The 16,010-nt window shown below is 34.3% G+C and overlaps 1 protein-coding gene across 4 annotated transcripts in view; it reads right to left on the bottom strand.

Moving 5' to 3' along the window:
- LOC136031823 (Ca(2+)/calmodulin-responsive adenylate cyclase-like) overlaps positions 1 to 16,010 on the bottom strand; it is a 191,284-nt gene that overhangs the window by 24,790 nt on the left and 150,484 nt on the right. For all 4 annotated transcript variants that reach the window (XM_065711646.1, XM_065711644.1, XM_065711642.1 and 1 more), the window contains exons 15-17: positions 15,698 to 15,938; positions 7,086 to 7,241; positions 4,776 to 5,120 (exon numbers count right to left, since the gene is read on the bottom strand). In XM_065711646.1, coding sequence (XP_065567718.1) covers positions 4,776 to 5,120; positions 7,086 to 7,241; positions 15,698 to 15,938 — 742 coding nt within the window. The remainder of the gene's footprint in view (positions 1 to 4,775; positions 5,121 to 7,085; positions 7,242 to 15,697; positions 15,939 to 16,010) is intronic.

The following is a 16,010-nucleotide window of genomic DNA, read 5'->3' on the forward strand; positions in this document are numbered from 1 at the left end:
TTACAGGCCATCGTGGCCTATTTTTTTGAACTGATGAATGAAAGTTTATAGCATTGTTTTTGAATAAAGTTACCTAACTACCTACCTTTACAATTCTTATTTTTCAATGCTACTGCACAATTTTGTGCGTAAATTGGTCGATATGAGCACTTGAACTTTTGTTTTTACATATGACTTACGACACCAGTGCTCGCAGCAAAACTCTTGACGTACATGACCTCAGGATAAAAATGGATCAGACATTTTAATACGTGCATTCAACCCACTGACATTACAAGAGTGCTATTTTTAAACAGTCCTGGGAAAAACAGCATGATGAGTCAAGAAGCCCCCCCCCCCCACACAATCACAAAAAAGTTAATAGAAAACAAGAATTTCCTCTTGTGCAAAAACTCAGCTATTTACCTAAGTGAACAATTCAGATACCTCAATCCCAGTTTAACTCAATCCCATTCGACACAACACCCATTCGACTCAATATTCTATTTTGAACCAATGGCCATATCCTGGCCTGTAGTCAGTAGCTTGATCTAATTTTGAGAAGCAATATGGAAGACGCTTGGCAGTGAGTTGCCAAGCATACAGAAATTACCCGGAAGTAGGCTTGAACTTTAGGGAGATAATTCCTAGGGCTGTGATTCAGGGAAACTTACGGTTAAATAAACTCCCACTTAACATCCGTATTTCAGATGCTGGGTAAGGTAGAAAACACCTGGTAGTACTGCAAGAAGAAGATAATTCCTGGGACAGTGAAATCTAGCTAGTTTTTGTGTCATTACTGGCATTTTCTGCGAATATACCTTGTCTTCCAACATCATCAGGTTTTTTTTTATAGAACTCCTATGTAGAGTGGCTTCAATTCACGGAAATCAGGCGGGGAGAGAGGATAAATACATTTTCCAAATTTAGATGGGCAATTTATTTGCTTTTTTTCAGTTATTAAATGGAAGCATAAAAGTTTCTTTTATGGAAATACCAAAAAAAGTATTGTTAGAAATTTAAGGAAAGGGGAAGGACAAAAGAATATCAAGACCACTAATCTTGCAATTTTTTTTACATATATGCCATTCAACACCAGTGCTCGCAGTAAAACTATTGACAGACGTGATCTCAGGTTAAAAATGGCTCTAAATTTTTAGAACTTGACGGATGACTTGTTAGCCTTTTATTATTTAAATTTATTTTCTAGTTAACTGTTGAACATATTTATCTACCCGTAGCCTAAGATATATTCAAATCGAATATTAGCATCGAATAAAGCGAAAATTATAAATAGCTCATCCACTGTCCATCGATGTCCTTTACGGTTGATATGTCATTCAGGGTGCAGAATAAATTAATGAAAACTTAATGGCTGGCCAAATTCAGCCGTCACGAAATTAAAAAAACAAAAAAACAAAAAAAAACTGGAGATATCGAAAATATTTTACATTACCGAATATTATAAAAGCCTTCAACTATGTTGGATTAATGATGATGCTAATGTTATCGTATTATCGTTGGGCGCCCAAGGGTGCATTAATCAGCTCCTTCAGCTTTTAAAATTCCCTCATAAGACTAACATTTATTGATAATATTTTGATAACTAAAGACCCGAGAACTTTTCTGTAGAATTTAGAAACCTCTAGGCTGAAATAGCCTTTGACGCCTCAATTGTTTATATAAAAACTAAAGTTATAGAATCGTACATACTGTTTTAAACAACAACATATTCTACATTATAGTCTTTAAATTTCGACACAACTCAGACCTAGAAACCTAAACACAGGATGCCGCATGGCTTTTCAGACAGGTAAATTTTATTTACTCGAGTGCAATCATTTCTACTTAATAAATAACTGTTAATTTACTTATTTTTTAGCTTTTTTGAAAATATGCCGGACGCCGAAATTTATTTTTAGCGTTGCATAAAATACGATCTTGTATCTGCTTCGAAGTTTCTCCTATTTGATTACTACACATCACGAAAAAATATTGTCTAAAATAAACACATATATAATACATTTAAAGAGATCACTGCTACGTGTATAGACCATTGAGCTTTTCGTGGGCCAGATTTGAATTTTTTTTGTATATTTTATTATTTTCTTTTACCTGTTTCTTTAAAATCTGATTTTTGACCAGAGTGAAACGAGTTGCGTTATGCTTGATACAGGCACGTCCGCAGGAGTTTTTTTCGGGGGGGGGGGGAACCTTCGAAACAGCAGATATAAAGTAGCTCTTTTTTTATTTAGTAATACAAAAATCACGTATATCGGAAAATACATATTAACTTTAATCTGTAGTATTGTAGCGGATGGTGGGAAGGAGACTGAAGCCTCAAAAGTACGTTTTAGGCTCAGGTTATGTTCATAGCGATTTAGAACCAGTGATTAATCTATTATATCCCACTGAAAGGAAATTTTAGGGTTAATAGTTGAATATGGGTGCTGTGGGGGGGGGGGGTAGTTCTTCTATTGCAAAAACGTCGATTTTAATGAAAAATGATAGTTTCCAAAATTGATCCATTAAAAGCTGTACTTTATCCTGAAAAGGGGGGATGAACGCCCTAATATCAAGGATAATTCTATTTTGCTATGGAAAGCAAACTCTCTTTAAAAAAAAAATAACAGTACAATCGCTAATTACTTCAAAGAGGGTAAAAAGTTAGACAGAAAATGGGTTAATAATTGGGCAGTGACTTGACCAGATAATTGCATGCTGTAAAATCCCAAAAAAAGGCTTTACGCATGTATCTAGGTTCTTAATAAATGTCCTACTTTGCCAGAAATCCCGAGAAGCCATGGGAAATTACATTTCACAATTTTTTTTTGGGGGGGGGCGAAGCCCTCCCCCCTGCGTACGTGCCAGGCTTGATAGCTGTTTGCATTGACTATAGATTTACTCCGTAATTAGATACCAGATATTATAGAAATAAAGTATAGCAACACGCCAACAGCCATCTGGCAAATTAGATGTTGGATGAGTGTATGTTTTAATACTAATAAAATATTATCTAATAATTATTATACACTTATTTGTTCCTAAATTTAAAACATGGTTTAAAATTTGATTACCATGTTTGGTTTAAAATGTTACAGTATTATTTTGGTACATTCTTTAAAACAACTGAATAGAAGTACCTAAAATGGGACTGATTGATTAAGACGGTAAAATTCAATGTATTAAGCACAGCTTAGATACCAATACAGTTATGAAAACTCGATTTATTTTTGGGACACAGTGCGCGGTAGCGATGCTAGCGGCTGGAGACAGGAAACTGGCAGCACAGCTTAGATACCAATATTGGAATCTAAGCTGTGTATGGAACACAATAAAATTGCGTTCCCGCCTATGGTGTTGTAGTACGATCTACGCGTCGGAGCCCGGGCTTGGAGGAGGCGCCAAGTTCAGAGCTCTGTACCAAAAGCTTCTCATGGTCAAGATAGGAGTTTTCATAACTGTATATTGGTATCTAAGCTGTGGTATTAAGGCTATATTCCCTGTGAAACATGCAGGTTTGCATTAAGCCTACGAAGACAAGATTCACCGTCGTGAGAATATTCAAACTTCATTCCCTCTTTTTTAATAAAGAACATCTTTAAATGTCCGACGTTGATGTAATGTGCTTATATTCATACAATTTTACAGTTTTTGTGTTGGTAGATTTTGATATATTTTACGTTGATATATAGGATAAATTAAGCTCTCTCATAGCTTGTGATAACCTTTTTGAAAACAACAAATTGGTCATCCCATCTACAAACACTGTTTTATCAGGAAAACCCACTACCAGAGGAAAAACAAGTACTATCTTGAAATTGCTAATTGTTTAGCAGTATATTAAATACAAAATAGCTCCTAATAGTTACAAAAATGACGATATTCACCCTCGTCAGAACATTGCACGTTACAACAAAGTTGACGGGCAGTATGAGCCAGGTAAAGAGAAACAGAAGGCAGTTTTAATTCGCTCCCACTTTTTTAATCAAGGAACAATTAAGTACACATCAGGTGGGTTCCAGAAATGAACTAATTAACCGTAATTGATTATTCCTTATCACCACCATCATCAAACTGCACGTACCAAGAAATTCATTCCGTAAAATTAAAAGCGGGATATTAAATTTAATTATTAAAACAATTATTAATTTTTTAATTTGAATAATAATTTTTTTTTAACTTTCATTACTTTTAATTATTAAAAGCTGATAAAATTTCAGTTTTTTCTCCACTTTTGATGTTAAAATACCAGGAATTGTAAAACGGAAATTTGATTGCTTGAATTAGTTAAGCAAAAATTTACAGAAATATAAATATATCTTACCTAGCAAGCTTTTACACAACCCTATCACCAATATTAGAAAACATCTTGATCCGTTCTCGAAGTACCAAGGACATCAAAATGAAAACATTTTTTATCCCCTGAACCCATCTAAGGTCTACTCTTACCCGAAAATCGTGATTTTTAAAGATTTTCCTTTTAGTTGTTCAAAAATTATAAAGTTTTTCGCGCAATACCTCATTTTTGTCAGTGTTGCCAAGTTTAATTGCGAAAATAAATAAGCAAATTGGCATACTTTTAACAACGCTTTTCTTCTTTAAAATTTTCGACATTAACAATCCACCGATTCCCAAAGACAACTGAGCCTTCAAGGGAAAACTACATTTTAAGATTCTTCATGCCATAGGTTTTTACCTTATTATTTGCTTATTTTTTTTAACCAAGTTTCTTTATTATAAAAAAATACGCCTCAGAATTGCGCCCAAAGCAAAAAAGAATAAAAACTCTATACCTGAATATGATTCGGCATACCAGTTGAATCCATACGACTTGCCACATTCACAGTATTCCCCCAAATGTCATACTGTGGTTTCTTAGCACCAATTACACCAGCAACAACTGGGCCAATATTGACTCCAACTCTAAGAGTAAATGTATTATAGGAGTTTTCATTAATGCTCAAGAGCCTTTCGCGCATGGCAAATATTAACTCCACCAAGATGCTCATACAGTGGCCAGCTAAAATATTATCCTCTTCTGGTATTTTGTATTCTGGGAGTAAGCCAACTGCAGCAATGTAGGTAGAGCCTACTGTTTTGATTTTGTCGATGGCGCAGAAACGGTCTTCACTCAAGAGCTAGGAATAAGACGAATCAGTTACAATTAATTTACCCAAACTTATATGACTTTATTGATAACAAAGTAAAAAAAAAAAAAAAAAAAAAAAAAAGCAAGACAGTATGAGAAATACAAAAATCAGCAGGACTAATTATTGGATATTCAGATATCAAGGCCAAAATGTGTTTGTGTCCTTTTTTAAGCAGCATCCCCTGGAAATACATTATCCAAGAGTCTTTTGAGGAAAGAGTTGGCAAAAAAAGCTCAATTTTGGAAATCAGGATCGAGCAAAAAACAAGGCTCAAAACACTATCCTTGTGCCTCATTTGAGTTGTAGATTTATTTCCGAAAATTTCGCTTTTATAGCACAAAAACTGTCCAGGTCATCAAAGTTTAGTTCCCTATAGAGGGGCAAGTGACGGAGGTACATGATTCAAAAGACTTACCATCTGAATCCCTTACCATTTGATACTCTGATACTTACCTGATACTTACTCTGATACATACTCTGATGCATCTGATACTTACCATCTGATACTCTAAATCCCTTCCTAGAAGTTTCACTTACTTGACCCCTCATTTAGAATTTTACATAATATTCAGACTTTACATAAAGGTTTTCCCAGGGCATCAATGAGACTCTGAATCTATTCCTAGAAGTTTCATTTACCTCACCCCTCATCTAGAATTTTACATAAAATTCAGACTGTTACATAAAAGACTTTCCCAAGGCATCAATGGGACTCCGAATCTATTCCTAGAAGTTTTATTTACCTGACGCCTCATCTATAATTTTACATAAAATTCAGCTCCCAATTCAATTTCTTCAATTTTGAGTTACAATTCAAGTATTCAATTTACAATTCATTGTCTTTAAAATTTCCTCACTGCGTTACTCTTTTTATTATTTGAATTGCTATATCCAAATAAAATTTGTTTTTTTTTCAAAAATGCCAAAAGTAGTGTCAATACTGAGCCTGGCACAGCTTGTCAGCAGGAAAACTACTCAGCCAAACAACTGGCTATTTTTTGGACTTCATGGACAGGATGTGAATATGTATACATTTCATTTTGAATGCCGATACTTGTGGTTTAAAATGCGTTAATTTATTTAATATTTCGGTGTGTTAATATCGAACATTGTCCAAAATCAACCAGGAACTTTCTATTCGTTTCCATTTGTTGGTAAAAAGAAAAACACTTTACATAACGCAACAAAAATTGTTTATATGCATTTTTGCAACTCTTTTAAGAACTAAACAAAAATTTCAGGAGGGGGGGGGGGGTAAACGGGTACACCACCACTACTAGACACGACCATGATACTTTGGGCGTGTCATGACATCCAAATTTTTTTTCTATTTACGGGTGAAATCCGGCTGTTTTGATCAGTGCTAAAAAGTTCAATTTTTTTTAAAAAAAATTCTACAGCACGACTTTGTATGCCAAGTCCATAATTTAATTAATTTTTTTCTAGCACAAAATTTCCCAGTAACAGTTTTTCATAAACACTTTTAAGAAAAATTTGGGACATTCCGAGACAAAAAAGGTCCATAAAACCATTGCACACAAATTTTGGATGGGAGGGTACCTACCTTCCATTTTTAGCCATTATGCATGCAAAGTTTCATTCAAAAACATTTAGAAGAGAAGCCCCCTTTTTTGACAAAAAAAAGAAGCTGATGGCAACAAAAAACAAAAGATTTGAAATTAGCGAAAACGTACTGAATCAGGACCATCCACATATTATTATTTACTGAAAAATGTTAAACTTTATTTATCAGTTGAAACAAGGATTGAACAAAAATAGAATAAACATCAAGCGTATTACGAGGTAATACGCAATTACGTAATTACGGGGTCATAAGTTCTCATTAAGAAAAAAAACGAACAAAAAACATAACCCCCCCGCCCCTTGATTTAAAAAAAACTCTTTTGTGTATCTTCATTCAAAGAAATTAGAAAAATTGGAAAAAAGACATACCTCATCGAAATCAGCAATTATCTCATTCAGCAATCGTAGGCATTCCACCCCTTGGTTCAATTGGTTATTTCCATCCATTTCTGTATAAAATTCGTGGAAGTTAGGCACAGATGCAAATAAAACCCCAACTCTTCCATAACTCTGATTATAGAGTTCCTGAAAAGCCACAAGTATCACTACTAATACACCTTAATTATTTTCAAGGACAGATGTCCAAAGACCTCAATCTTTAAGAGTGCTTAAAAGGTATACACACTAGGAATATTGCTAATAATTCTACGGAACATTCATAACTTTTACAATGATGCTTACTGGCCTAGTTTCAGACTGAAGTTCGTATGGACCATAGTCTTTTCAATCATTTTGTGGAGTACTAAAGAATTCACTGCTATCAATCCACATCCAAACGTTTATGGGGGAGGACATTCTAATTTACCACTTAAACACAGGTCATAGTAAAAATTTTAGTGTTTCACCAGCGAATGTCTTGAGATACAGCGTATTCCCACGCGAAAAAATCGCCCCCCGCTAACAATTTCCTACTAGAAAATTATCCCTACATGTAAAATTGAGCAGCCAAAAGGAAATTTAGATAAAATAAAAAGAATGAAAAAAAGGATAATGGAAATTATATCTCCATTCCAAAATACATATAGAATATATGGCGTAGAATCAAACAGTTCGTGATAAATAACACATCAAACAGAAAATAAAAAATTTGCTTGATTTTTCAAAAACGGGGAATCGCGCCCCAAAAGGCAAGTGATCACAATGAAAATCATACCATTAGATTCAGAATATTAGAAAAACGCATTATGGGTTCTCTAATATGTGGTTTCTAGAGAAGTTTCAATCTCATATCTACAAAGATGTGGAGTTTTTTTTCCCCAGAAGATGCGTGTTTATTTATTATTTTATTATTATGAAGTGATTTTAATAACAACATCAACCTATTCAGTCGGTAAAATCCATTACGCCCCTCCCCTCACAAAAGTCTTGGCTAGTGACGCCTCTGGTTGGTACCAGACCAAGTCTAGGGGAAATGATTACTTGTACTTTTTAGTCACAGCTGTTATCTCTCTGCACTTCCATTATAGGGCAAGTCTTGTATAATTGACAATAATTTCATTTTTTTTTTATTTTCTTTAACCTTTAGTTTAACTTATTTTGATTTCTCAGCCCTCCCCCCCCAAAAAAACAGTTGAAATAAATGAAAATTCTAGAAATAAATACTATATAGATATCCTACACCATACATTCTGCCTACAAGCTGGAACATAGGAAAAATATTCGAAACGCCTTCTTTTCTAGATTTTAATTGTCTCATTTACATTAAAAAATGTGCCTTTTGTTCTCAGCAGTTCAAAAAGCGTGTTTGTAACTATGCGTCATTATGAGTTTCGTTTTGGCTTCCAGGGTAACAACATCAGTTCAAGTGAAGGAACACAAAGTGGACAGTAATCTATATACTCAAGTAAACTTAAAGTGTGGTATAGGGAAACTACAAAAATGACGCCCTAAAAAAAGTGCTAGGACGAAAAAGAAAAGTTATAGTGAAAAGAATCCACATGAATGTCAAAAAAGGTGAAACCAATGAAAAGGTGAAAAAAGGTGAAACTATAGAAAGGCGGCCTGATTGCAAAAGGCATCGAACAGTGTCAACAAGCTCCTCAATTTCAGCGCTAAAACAGGTAAAAAGTATGGAAATTGTCCCATTAAGAATCAAACTGAAAGAAAATGAACAAGGCAATAATATCAGCAAAGTTACGAGTGCCTTTGGCTCTCCAAAAATCACCAAGTACAAGAAGAAATGAAGATTATGGCACGAGGAGATATTCTAGTTAAGGTAACAAATAAAAATGACTTTGATGATTTGAAGACCCTGCAGTTTATTAACGAATACCCAATTGAGGTATCATCACCAAAAACCTGAAACCAATTTAAGAAAGTTGTTACTTTGTTGAAAAACATTAACTAAGAGGTAATGGAACAAATAGAAATTGAATGGATATTGAATGAAATTGAAGTATAAAAATTGTCCCATTAAGAATCAAACTGAAAGAAAATGAACAAAGCAATAATATCAGCAAAGTTACGAGTGCCTTTGGCTCTCCAAAAATCACCAAGTACAAGAAGAAGTGAAGATTATGGCACGAGGAGATATTCTAGTTAAGGTAACAAATAAAAATGACTTTGATGATTTGAAGACCCTTCAGTTTATTAACGAATACCCAATTGAGGTATCATCACCAAAAACCTGAAACCAATTTAAGAAAGTTGTTACTTTGTTGAAAAACATTAACTTAGAGGTAATGGAACAAATAGAACTTGAAAGAAAAATAAATACGGAATTTCAAAAATCGAGAAGCTTCTAAAGAAGATTGGGGAGGATTTGACGCCCACCAAACCTTAAATAGTATACTCAAATGTTCCGATACCAGATAAAGTGACTATTGGCCCGCTAACTTTTCCTGTCAGGTCATGGACACAAGAACCTAGAAGGTTTACTAACTGCCAATTATTTGGCCATATGAAAGATGTGTGCCGTAATAGACAGCAGACCCGTGGAAAATGTGCCAGCAGAGGCCATTCTGCTGAAAATTGTAGACAAAATCATTGTAGACAAAAGATTGTAGACAAAAGGCCAAAAAATTGTAGACAAAAGGCCATTCTGCTGAAAATTGTAGACAAAATCAAATCAAATGCAGAAACTGTCACAGCACAGACCACATTAGTGGAGATAAAAACTGCCAAAAGTATGAAGAAGTCCTTGAAATTAGTAAAATTGTATCCAAGAATCAAGTTCTGTGGAGAGAAGCAAAAATGACATATGCTGAAATAGCAAGAACTGGAGAAGATAGACCGACGACAAATGAAAACAGCAATACATCAGAAAATTCTGTTCCAGAAAGGACTTGCCTAGACATAAATTCAACTATGCAAATCCAGAAAGTATTAAAACTACTTATACGTACAATAAAAATACTATCGAAACCAAACGTCAATGAAAATTTGAAGATTGAAGAAATTTAAAGAGCTGCAGAAAAAATGTTCCCCGGAATGATTAGTTTTGACAGAACAGAATCTGAAACGGAAGAAGCATTTTTACCAACAACCGGGAATAAAATCAAGGGATTAGCCAGATTAACCAAAATAGAAGCGTCACCACAAACATTAAAATGAAATTTTGGCAATTAAACTGCAACCACTTGAATAAGTCAAAATTAGTTGAATTCGATGTACCGGACTTATTTCATCGTTGATGTACCGGACTTAGTTCTGGTAACACCAGTACCAGTAGATTCAGTAACATATATGAATACTCAAACTAATTACTCAAGCACTCGGCATAGGATGTCCACACAAATAAAAACAAATTACCTTTGACCTACTACCGGAAAAGAAAATACATCATTAAAGAAAAAGGAAATTTAAACAAGTTCAAATTAACCATATATGCAAAAAGACAGAAGTCAATCTACCAGAAAAATTAAAGTGTCTTGAGACTAATACCAAGTCGTCCGCATCACATATAAATAGTTTGTCACTTCTTCAAATAAATTCACAACATCCGTATGTAGCTTTATTAGAATTATGTAAAAATATTGAGATGATTAAACCAGATGTTATATTAGTTCAAGAGCCATATGTAAATAAACCTTTAAAAGTCTCCTCTGTATCACCAAATTACTGGCGTTTTTCTAAATTTAACCCTTCAAAAAAATTTTATAGCGCAGCAATTTTTGTAAAAAAAAAAAAAACGCTGAATACGGATCTACATTATGAGATCTCAACAAATGAATGTGTTGCTGTCTCTATTTAACTCGTAAAAAGACCTTTACAGTTGTGTCAGCTTATTGTCCTCCTTACGAAAATCCCCCTTTATGTCTATATCCGATTGAGATTGTAAGAAATACGCCTGCATCAATTTTAGGTGGGGATCTTAATACCCGAAGTCCTCTTTGGCTTTCTAATAATATTATGGACGGAATAGGGGTGGAATTGGAATTATTTTTTGCAAGTAGATCATTAGTTGTCATAAATAATCCAGCAGTGGCAACATATACAAGGATGAATAGCACGAGTCCGGACGTAACTGCTGTCGGTAATCGTTTGTCCCGTGATATTTATGATTGGAAAGTCTTAAATTGTCTTGGTCTTTCAGATCACGGGTATATTTCTTTCAAGCTAAGGTGTTTTACTGACGACTCCTCCAATATAGGTTTTACTGATCCACGTTTCCGTTACAAGAAAGCGAATTGGAACACATTTAGCAACCATATTTTAAATAATGTCGACGACATATTTTGTATGCCCTTGGAAAATAAACAAGAGATTGACAAATGTGTTGAAAGCCTTACAAATATAATACAAATCGGAATTAAAATTGCAATACCCTAGAAAAAAAACGTCATTCTGAACAAGTATGCAAGATGATGGACCCCAGAACTAACTGAATTAAGGCGAAATTACAGGAGAGCAGTTAAAAAATTCAAAATTCACGCCAATGAGAAAAATTATCATTCTATGAAAATGGAAGAAAGGCTGTATTCGAATGAAATTAAAAAGTCAAAACTTCCAAGATTGGAAGAATGGTACCAAGAACACTTGATTCATTACAAGCTGCTATTAATTCTTTTTAATCACTGAAAGCTCCTGGCTTATACGGTATTGTTAATGCAGTTATAAAAAAAAATGTCCGTGGCTCAGCTCCCCCTTTGCTTAAAATTTATAATGCATGTTTGAATATTAAGCATTTTCCTACCAACTGGAAAAACGCTAAAATCAGAGTAATTCCTAAGCAGGGAAGATCTAATGACGGTTAACTATCTTCTTATTGACCCATTAGCTTATTACCAGTTTTTGGAAAAATATTCGAAAGAGAGTCATATCATAAATTTTGAATAGTTTAAGTATTAATAAGGACAGGATTTCTAAAGATCAGTTCGGATTTGTTAAAGGCAAACCAACTGTAAATGCCCTGAACAAACTTGTCACAACAGTGGAAGAAAATAACAGGATGAAGAAATGTACACTTTGCCTTCTCTTTGATATCAAAGGTGCATTCGATAACAAATGGCATCCCAAGATTAAAAAAAAGTTATCAGAATTAGGCTGTCCCACTCCTCCGGTTATACTGATTAACATTTATGTATCAGCTCGATCAGTTTCTTACGGCGATCAAATAAAAAAACAATTGTTTTTAACTGAAAGTAAGGAGCGACATTAAACTTAAAACGAACAGAAATTATTCCGTATACGAAAGGAACTGTCCCCTCCTCAAGGCCCTTGACGCTAAAGTTTTTTATTGTTTAAAAAATTAGAGTTGTGAGAGAGTCAAACTTTAGCATAAAGAGCGAGGTGTCGAGGAGGGGACAGTCCCTTTCATATACGGAATAATTTCTGTTTGTTTTAAGTTTTAATGTCGCTCCTTACTTTCAGTTAAAAAAAACTTGCTTTTTTTATTTAATTTCTGGACGTTTTTGAATTAATGCAGGTTTTGATTTTGACTCACCGTATATGAATAATTAAAACAAAAGTTGCATATTAATTTTACTTTTTTTTTGGCAAAATGGCTTTCTCAAAGTTTCGATCGGACGATTTTGAGAAAAAAGGGGCGGCGAGGGGGCCTAATTGCCCTCCAATTTTTTGGTTACTTAAAAAAGCCACTAGGACTTTTAATTTTAGTTAAGAACGTTTTTATTAGTAATAAATATACGGTAACTTACAAATTAACTTATGTAACGAACTTCTGTATTCGTATATTTTATTACGTATATGAAGAGTTTTGCCCCCTCGTCAATACCTCGCTCTTTATACTAAAGTTCGAATTTTGTTCCAATTCTTTAAGAATGACCCCTAAATCATCAAGGCTGTTTAAGTAAAATAAACAGCTCTTTTGGAATTACTAAAAATACTTTAGCGTAAACAGCGAGGTGTGGATGAGGGGCAAAGCCCCTCAAATACGTGATACTTTCTGTTCGTTTTAATGTTGCTCCTTACTTTCAGTTGAAAAAACTTGTTTTTTTTTATTGTTTTTTTAATTAATGCTGGAAGATCCAGCGCCCTCTTCATATTTCTCTTCTCCCATGATAAATTCCCCCATGGAAAGATTCTACCAAGCAACCCCCAACCTCTCCCCCCATACCACCAGAAAAAATCCTTCCCCCTCCGAAAATGTCTGTATACTTCCCAATAACCAATACACTCTGTAAACATTGGGCGAAGTTCATAACTTGCAGCCCTTCCCCCGGGGACTGTGGGGGATTAAGTCGTCCTCAAAGACACAGTTATTAGATTTTTCGACTAGGCTGAACAAAATGGCTATCTCTAAATTTTTATCCGGTGATTTTTGGAAAAATTGAACGTGGGAGGGGGCCTAGTTGCCCTCCAATTTTTTAGTCACTTATAAAGGGAACTAGAACTTTTAATTTCCATTAGAATGAGCCCTCTCACGACATTATAGGACCACTGGGTCGATACGATCATCCCTGAAAAAACAACAACAAATAAACACGCATCCGTGATCTTTCTTCTAGCAAAAAATACAAAATTCCACATATTTGCAGTAAGAGTTTGAAACCTCTACAGTAGGGTTCTCTGATAACCTGAATCTGACGGTGCGATTTTCAGTAAGGTTCTATGACTTTTAGGGTCTGTTCCCCCTTTTTTCGAAAATAAGGGACATTTTCTCAGGCTCGTAACTTTTGATGGGTGAGTTAAAGATCTTGATCAGGATAAAGATCTGATTCTTTTGATGTATCTAATGGTATCAAAATTCCGTTTTTTAGATTGACGTTTACAAACGATCCGGGTCGCTCATTACTACAATTAAATAAAAAAAAAAAAGTTTTTCTAACTGAAAGTAAGGAGCGACATTAAAACTTAAAATGAACAGAAATTACTTCGTATATGAAAGGGGCTGCTTCCTCATCAACGCCCCGCTCTTTACGCTAAAGTTTGACTTCTTCTCTCAACTCTTCTTTTTAAAACAGTAAAAAACAGGAAGATTTAGAATTAATAAAATTAAATTGTTCCATTTGTGATTGTGGTGATGAAGAGAATTTACAAAATTATCATTTTGAGCATAGACTTTTTGAAAACGAAAGAACCGAAATGCAATTCAAATTACAAGAGTTTTCTTACTCTGATATTTTAATAATAATCTTATTTTATTTATTAAAGAGGCCTGTATGCCGTTCTAGCATACTTGAACCGAACAAAGAGAATAGATATTGTCTTTTTCTTTTTGTGCTATTTAGTGGATTGTATTTTGTAGCTGTATTTGTGATTTATTCTGCAAAAAATACAAAATTCCACATTTTTGTAGATAGGAGCTTGAAACTTCCACCATAGGGTTCTCTGATACGCTGAATCTGATGAAAGCTGCATCTGGTGAAAGCTATCTCTTTGGCTCTAAAGTCGATAAGAAGGTAACCTGCTAAAGCCGTTATTGTCTCAGTTTTAGCGGATAAAAGAGCCTTGGAAATCAAAACCATAGGAATTCTTTGGATAGATACTAACTTTTTTATAATTTTCTTTTTATTCAGCGCTGACAAACATACAAGTATTGCATATAAAAAGGTGGATTCAATAGCAGCTTTATATAACTTTCTAAAGGCAAATGATTTAAGACCCCAAGTTGTTCTGGCGGCACATAACAATTTTGTTGAATATTGACTGGCGACTTTTACTTTACTTTCAACATTGTCATTCTAAAGTAATTTCTGTCCAAAATTAAGCCCAAGTATTTTACTTTTATCACTTAGTGGTATTCGGTGACTTAAAAACTGAAGACTAATCTGTGGAATTTCTCTTTTCTTCTTAAACATGATAGCTTCGCATGCATTAACATCAAATTTTAATTTATTTTTATCTTCCCATTTTTCTAATAGTGTAAATGGCTTTTTAGCTGTATGGTCTAAGATACTGTTACACAGATATCTTCAGCATACGCTTGTATTATGCAGCCTGTCGGTAACTCTGAACGAAGCAACTCGTCCACATTAATAGACCATAAAAGCGGAGAGAGGGCTTTCTTGTGGGCACAATTTTTGAAGGATACGAATAATATTATCAGCTTTATCAAACGGTTCTTGGTAACCAATCAAACAGTTCGTGGTAACGAACTGTAGTAAGGAGCGACCCGGCTCAATAGTAACCAAAACTCTAAAAAATTGAATTTTGATACCAATAGCTACATCAAAAGAATTGCATTTTAATGCTGATTTTAAATATATAAGTTTCATCAAGTTTAGTCTTACCCATCAAAAGTTACGAGCCTGAAAAAATTTGCCTTATTTTGGAAAACAGCGGGAAACACCCCCTAAAAGTCATAGAAGCTTAACGAAAATCACACCATCAGATTCAGCGTATCAGAGAACCCTATGGTATGAAAAACATAACGCCAAACTTTAGTGTTTTTTTTTTATCAAAAAACTAGCATTAAATCTAACTATGTCGAAAAATAAGTAAAGTATGCACTTTCCGAAAACAAATTTACTTTTTTGAAATAATCTTTCGTTGTGTACTTATGTTCAAACGGCCCCTAATTAAAAAACACGCCTCCTATTTATAATTAAAAACATCCAATTTCTTATTAGTTTTCTTACCATATTACTTTTCAACTGATTATCTAAAAAATAAACGGCAACATGTCTTGGAAGCAAATTGAAAAGTATTTTCCTATTGCTTTGTTGGAGCGTTTCCATTTCTCGCTTTTCTTCTGAAGCTTGCGATTGCCAAAGAAAATCTAGACGAGCAGTCCACTCAACTTGACGTCCATGAACTAGGATAGCAGCACCAAATAATAACAAATGCAAGGTTGCCAAAGGCGTCAAAGGAATTGGTGAACTAGAAAATAAATTGCTTCAATATTATGACAACCCTTGTACCCCGTCTTTTTTCATTAGTAGCATGTATGGC

Source organism: Artemia franciscana, chromosome 10, assembly GCF_032884065.1.
Source record: "Artemia franciscana chromosome 10, ASM3288406v1, whole genome shotgun sequence".
NCBI classification, from domain to species: domain Eukaryota; kingdom Metazoa; phylum Arthropoda; class Branchiopoda; order Anostraca; family Artemiidae; genus Artemia; species Artemia franciscana.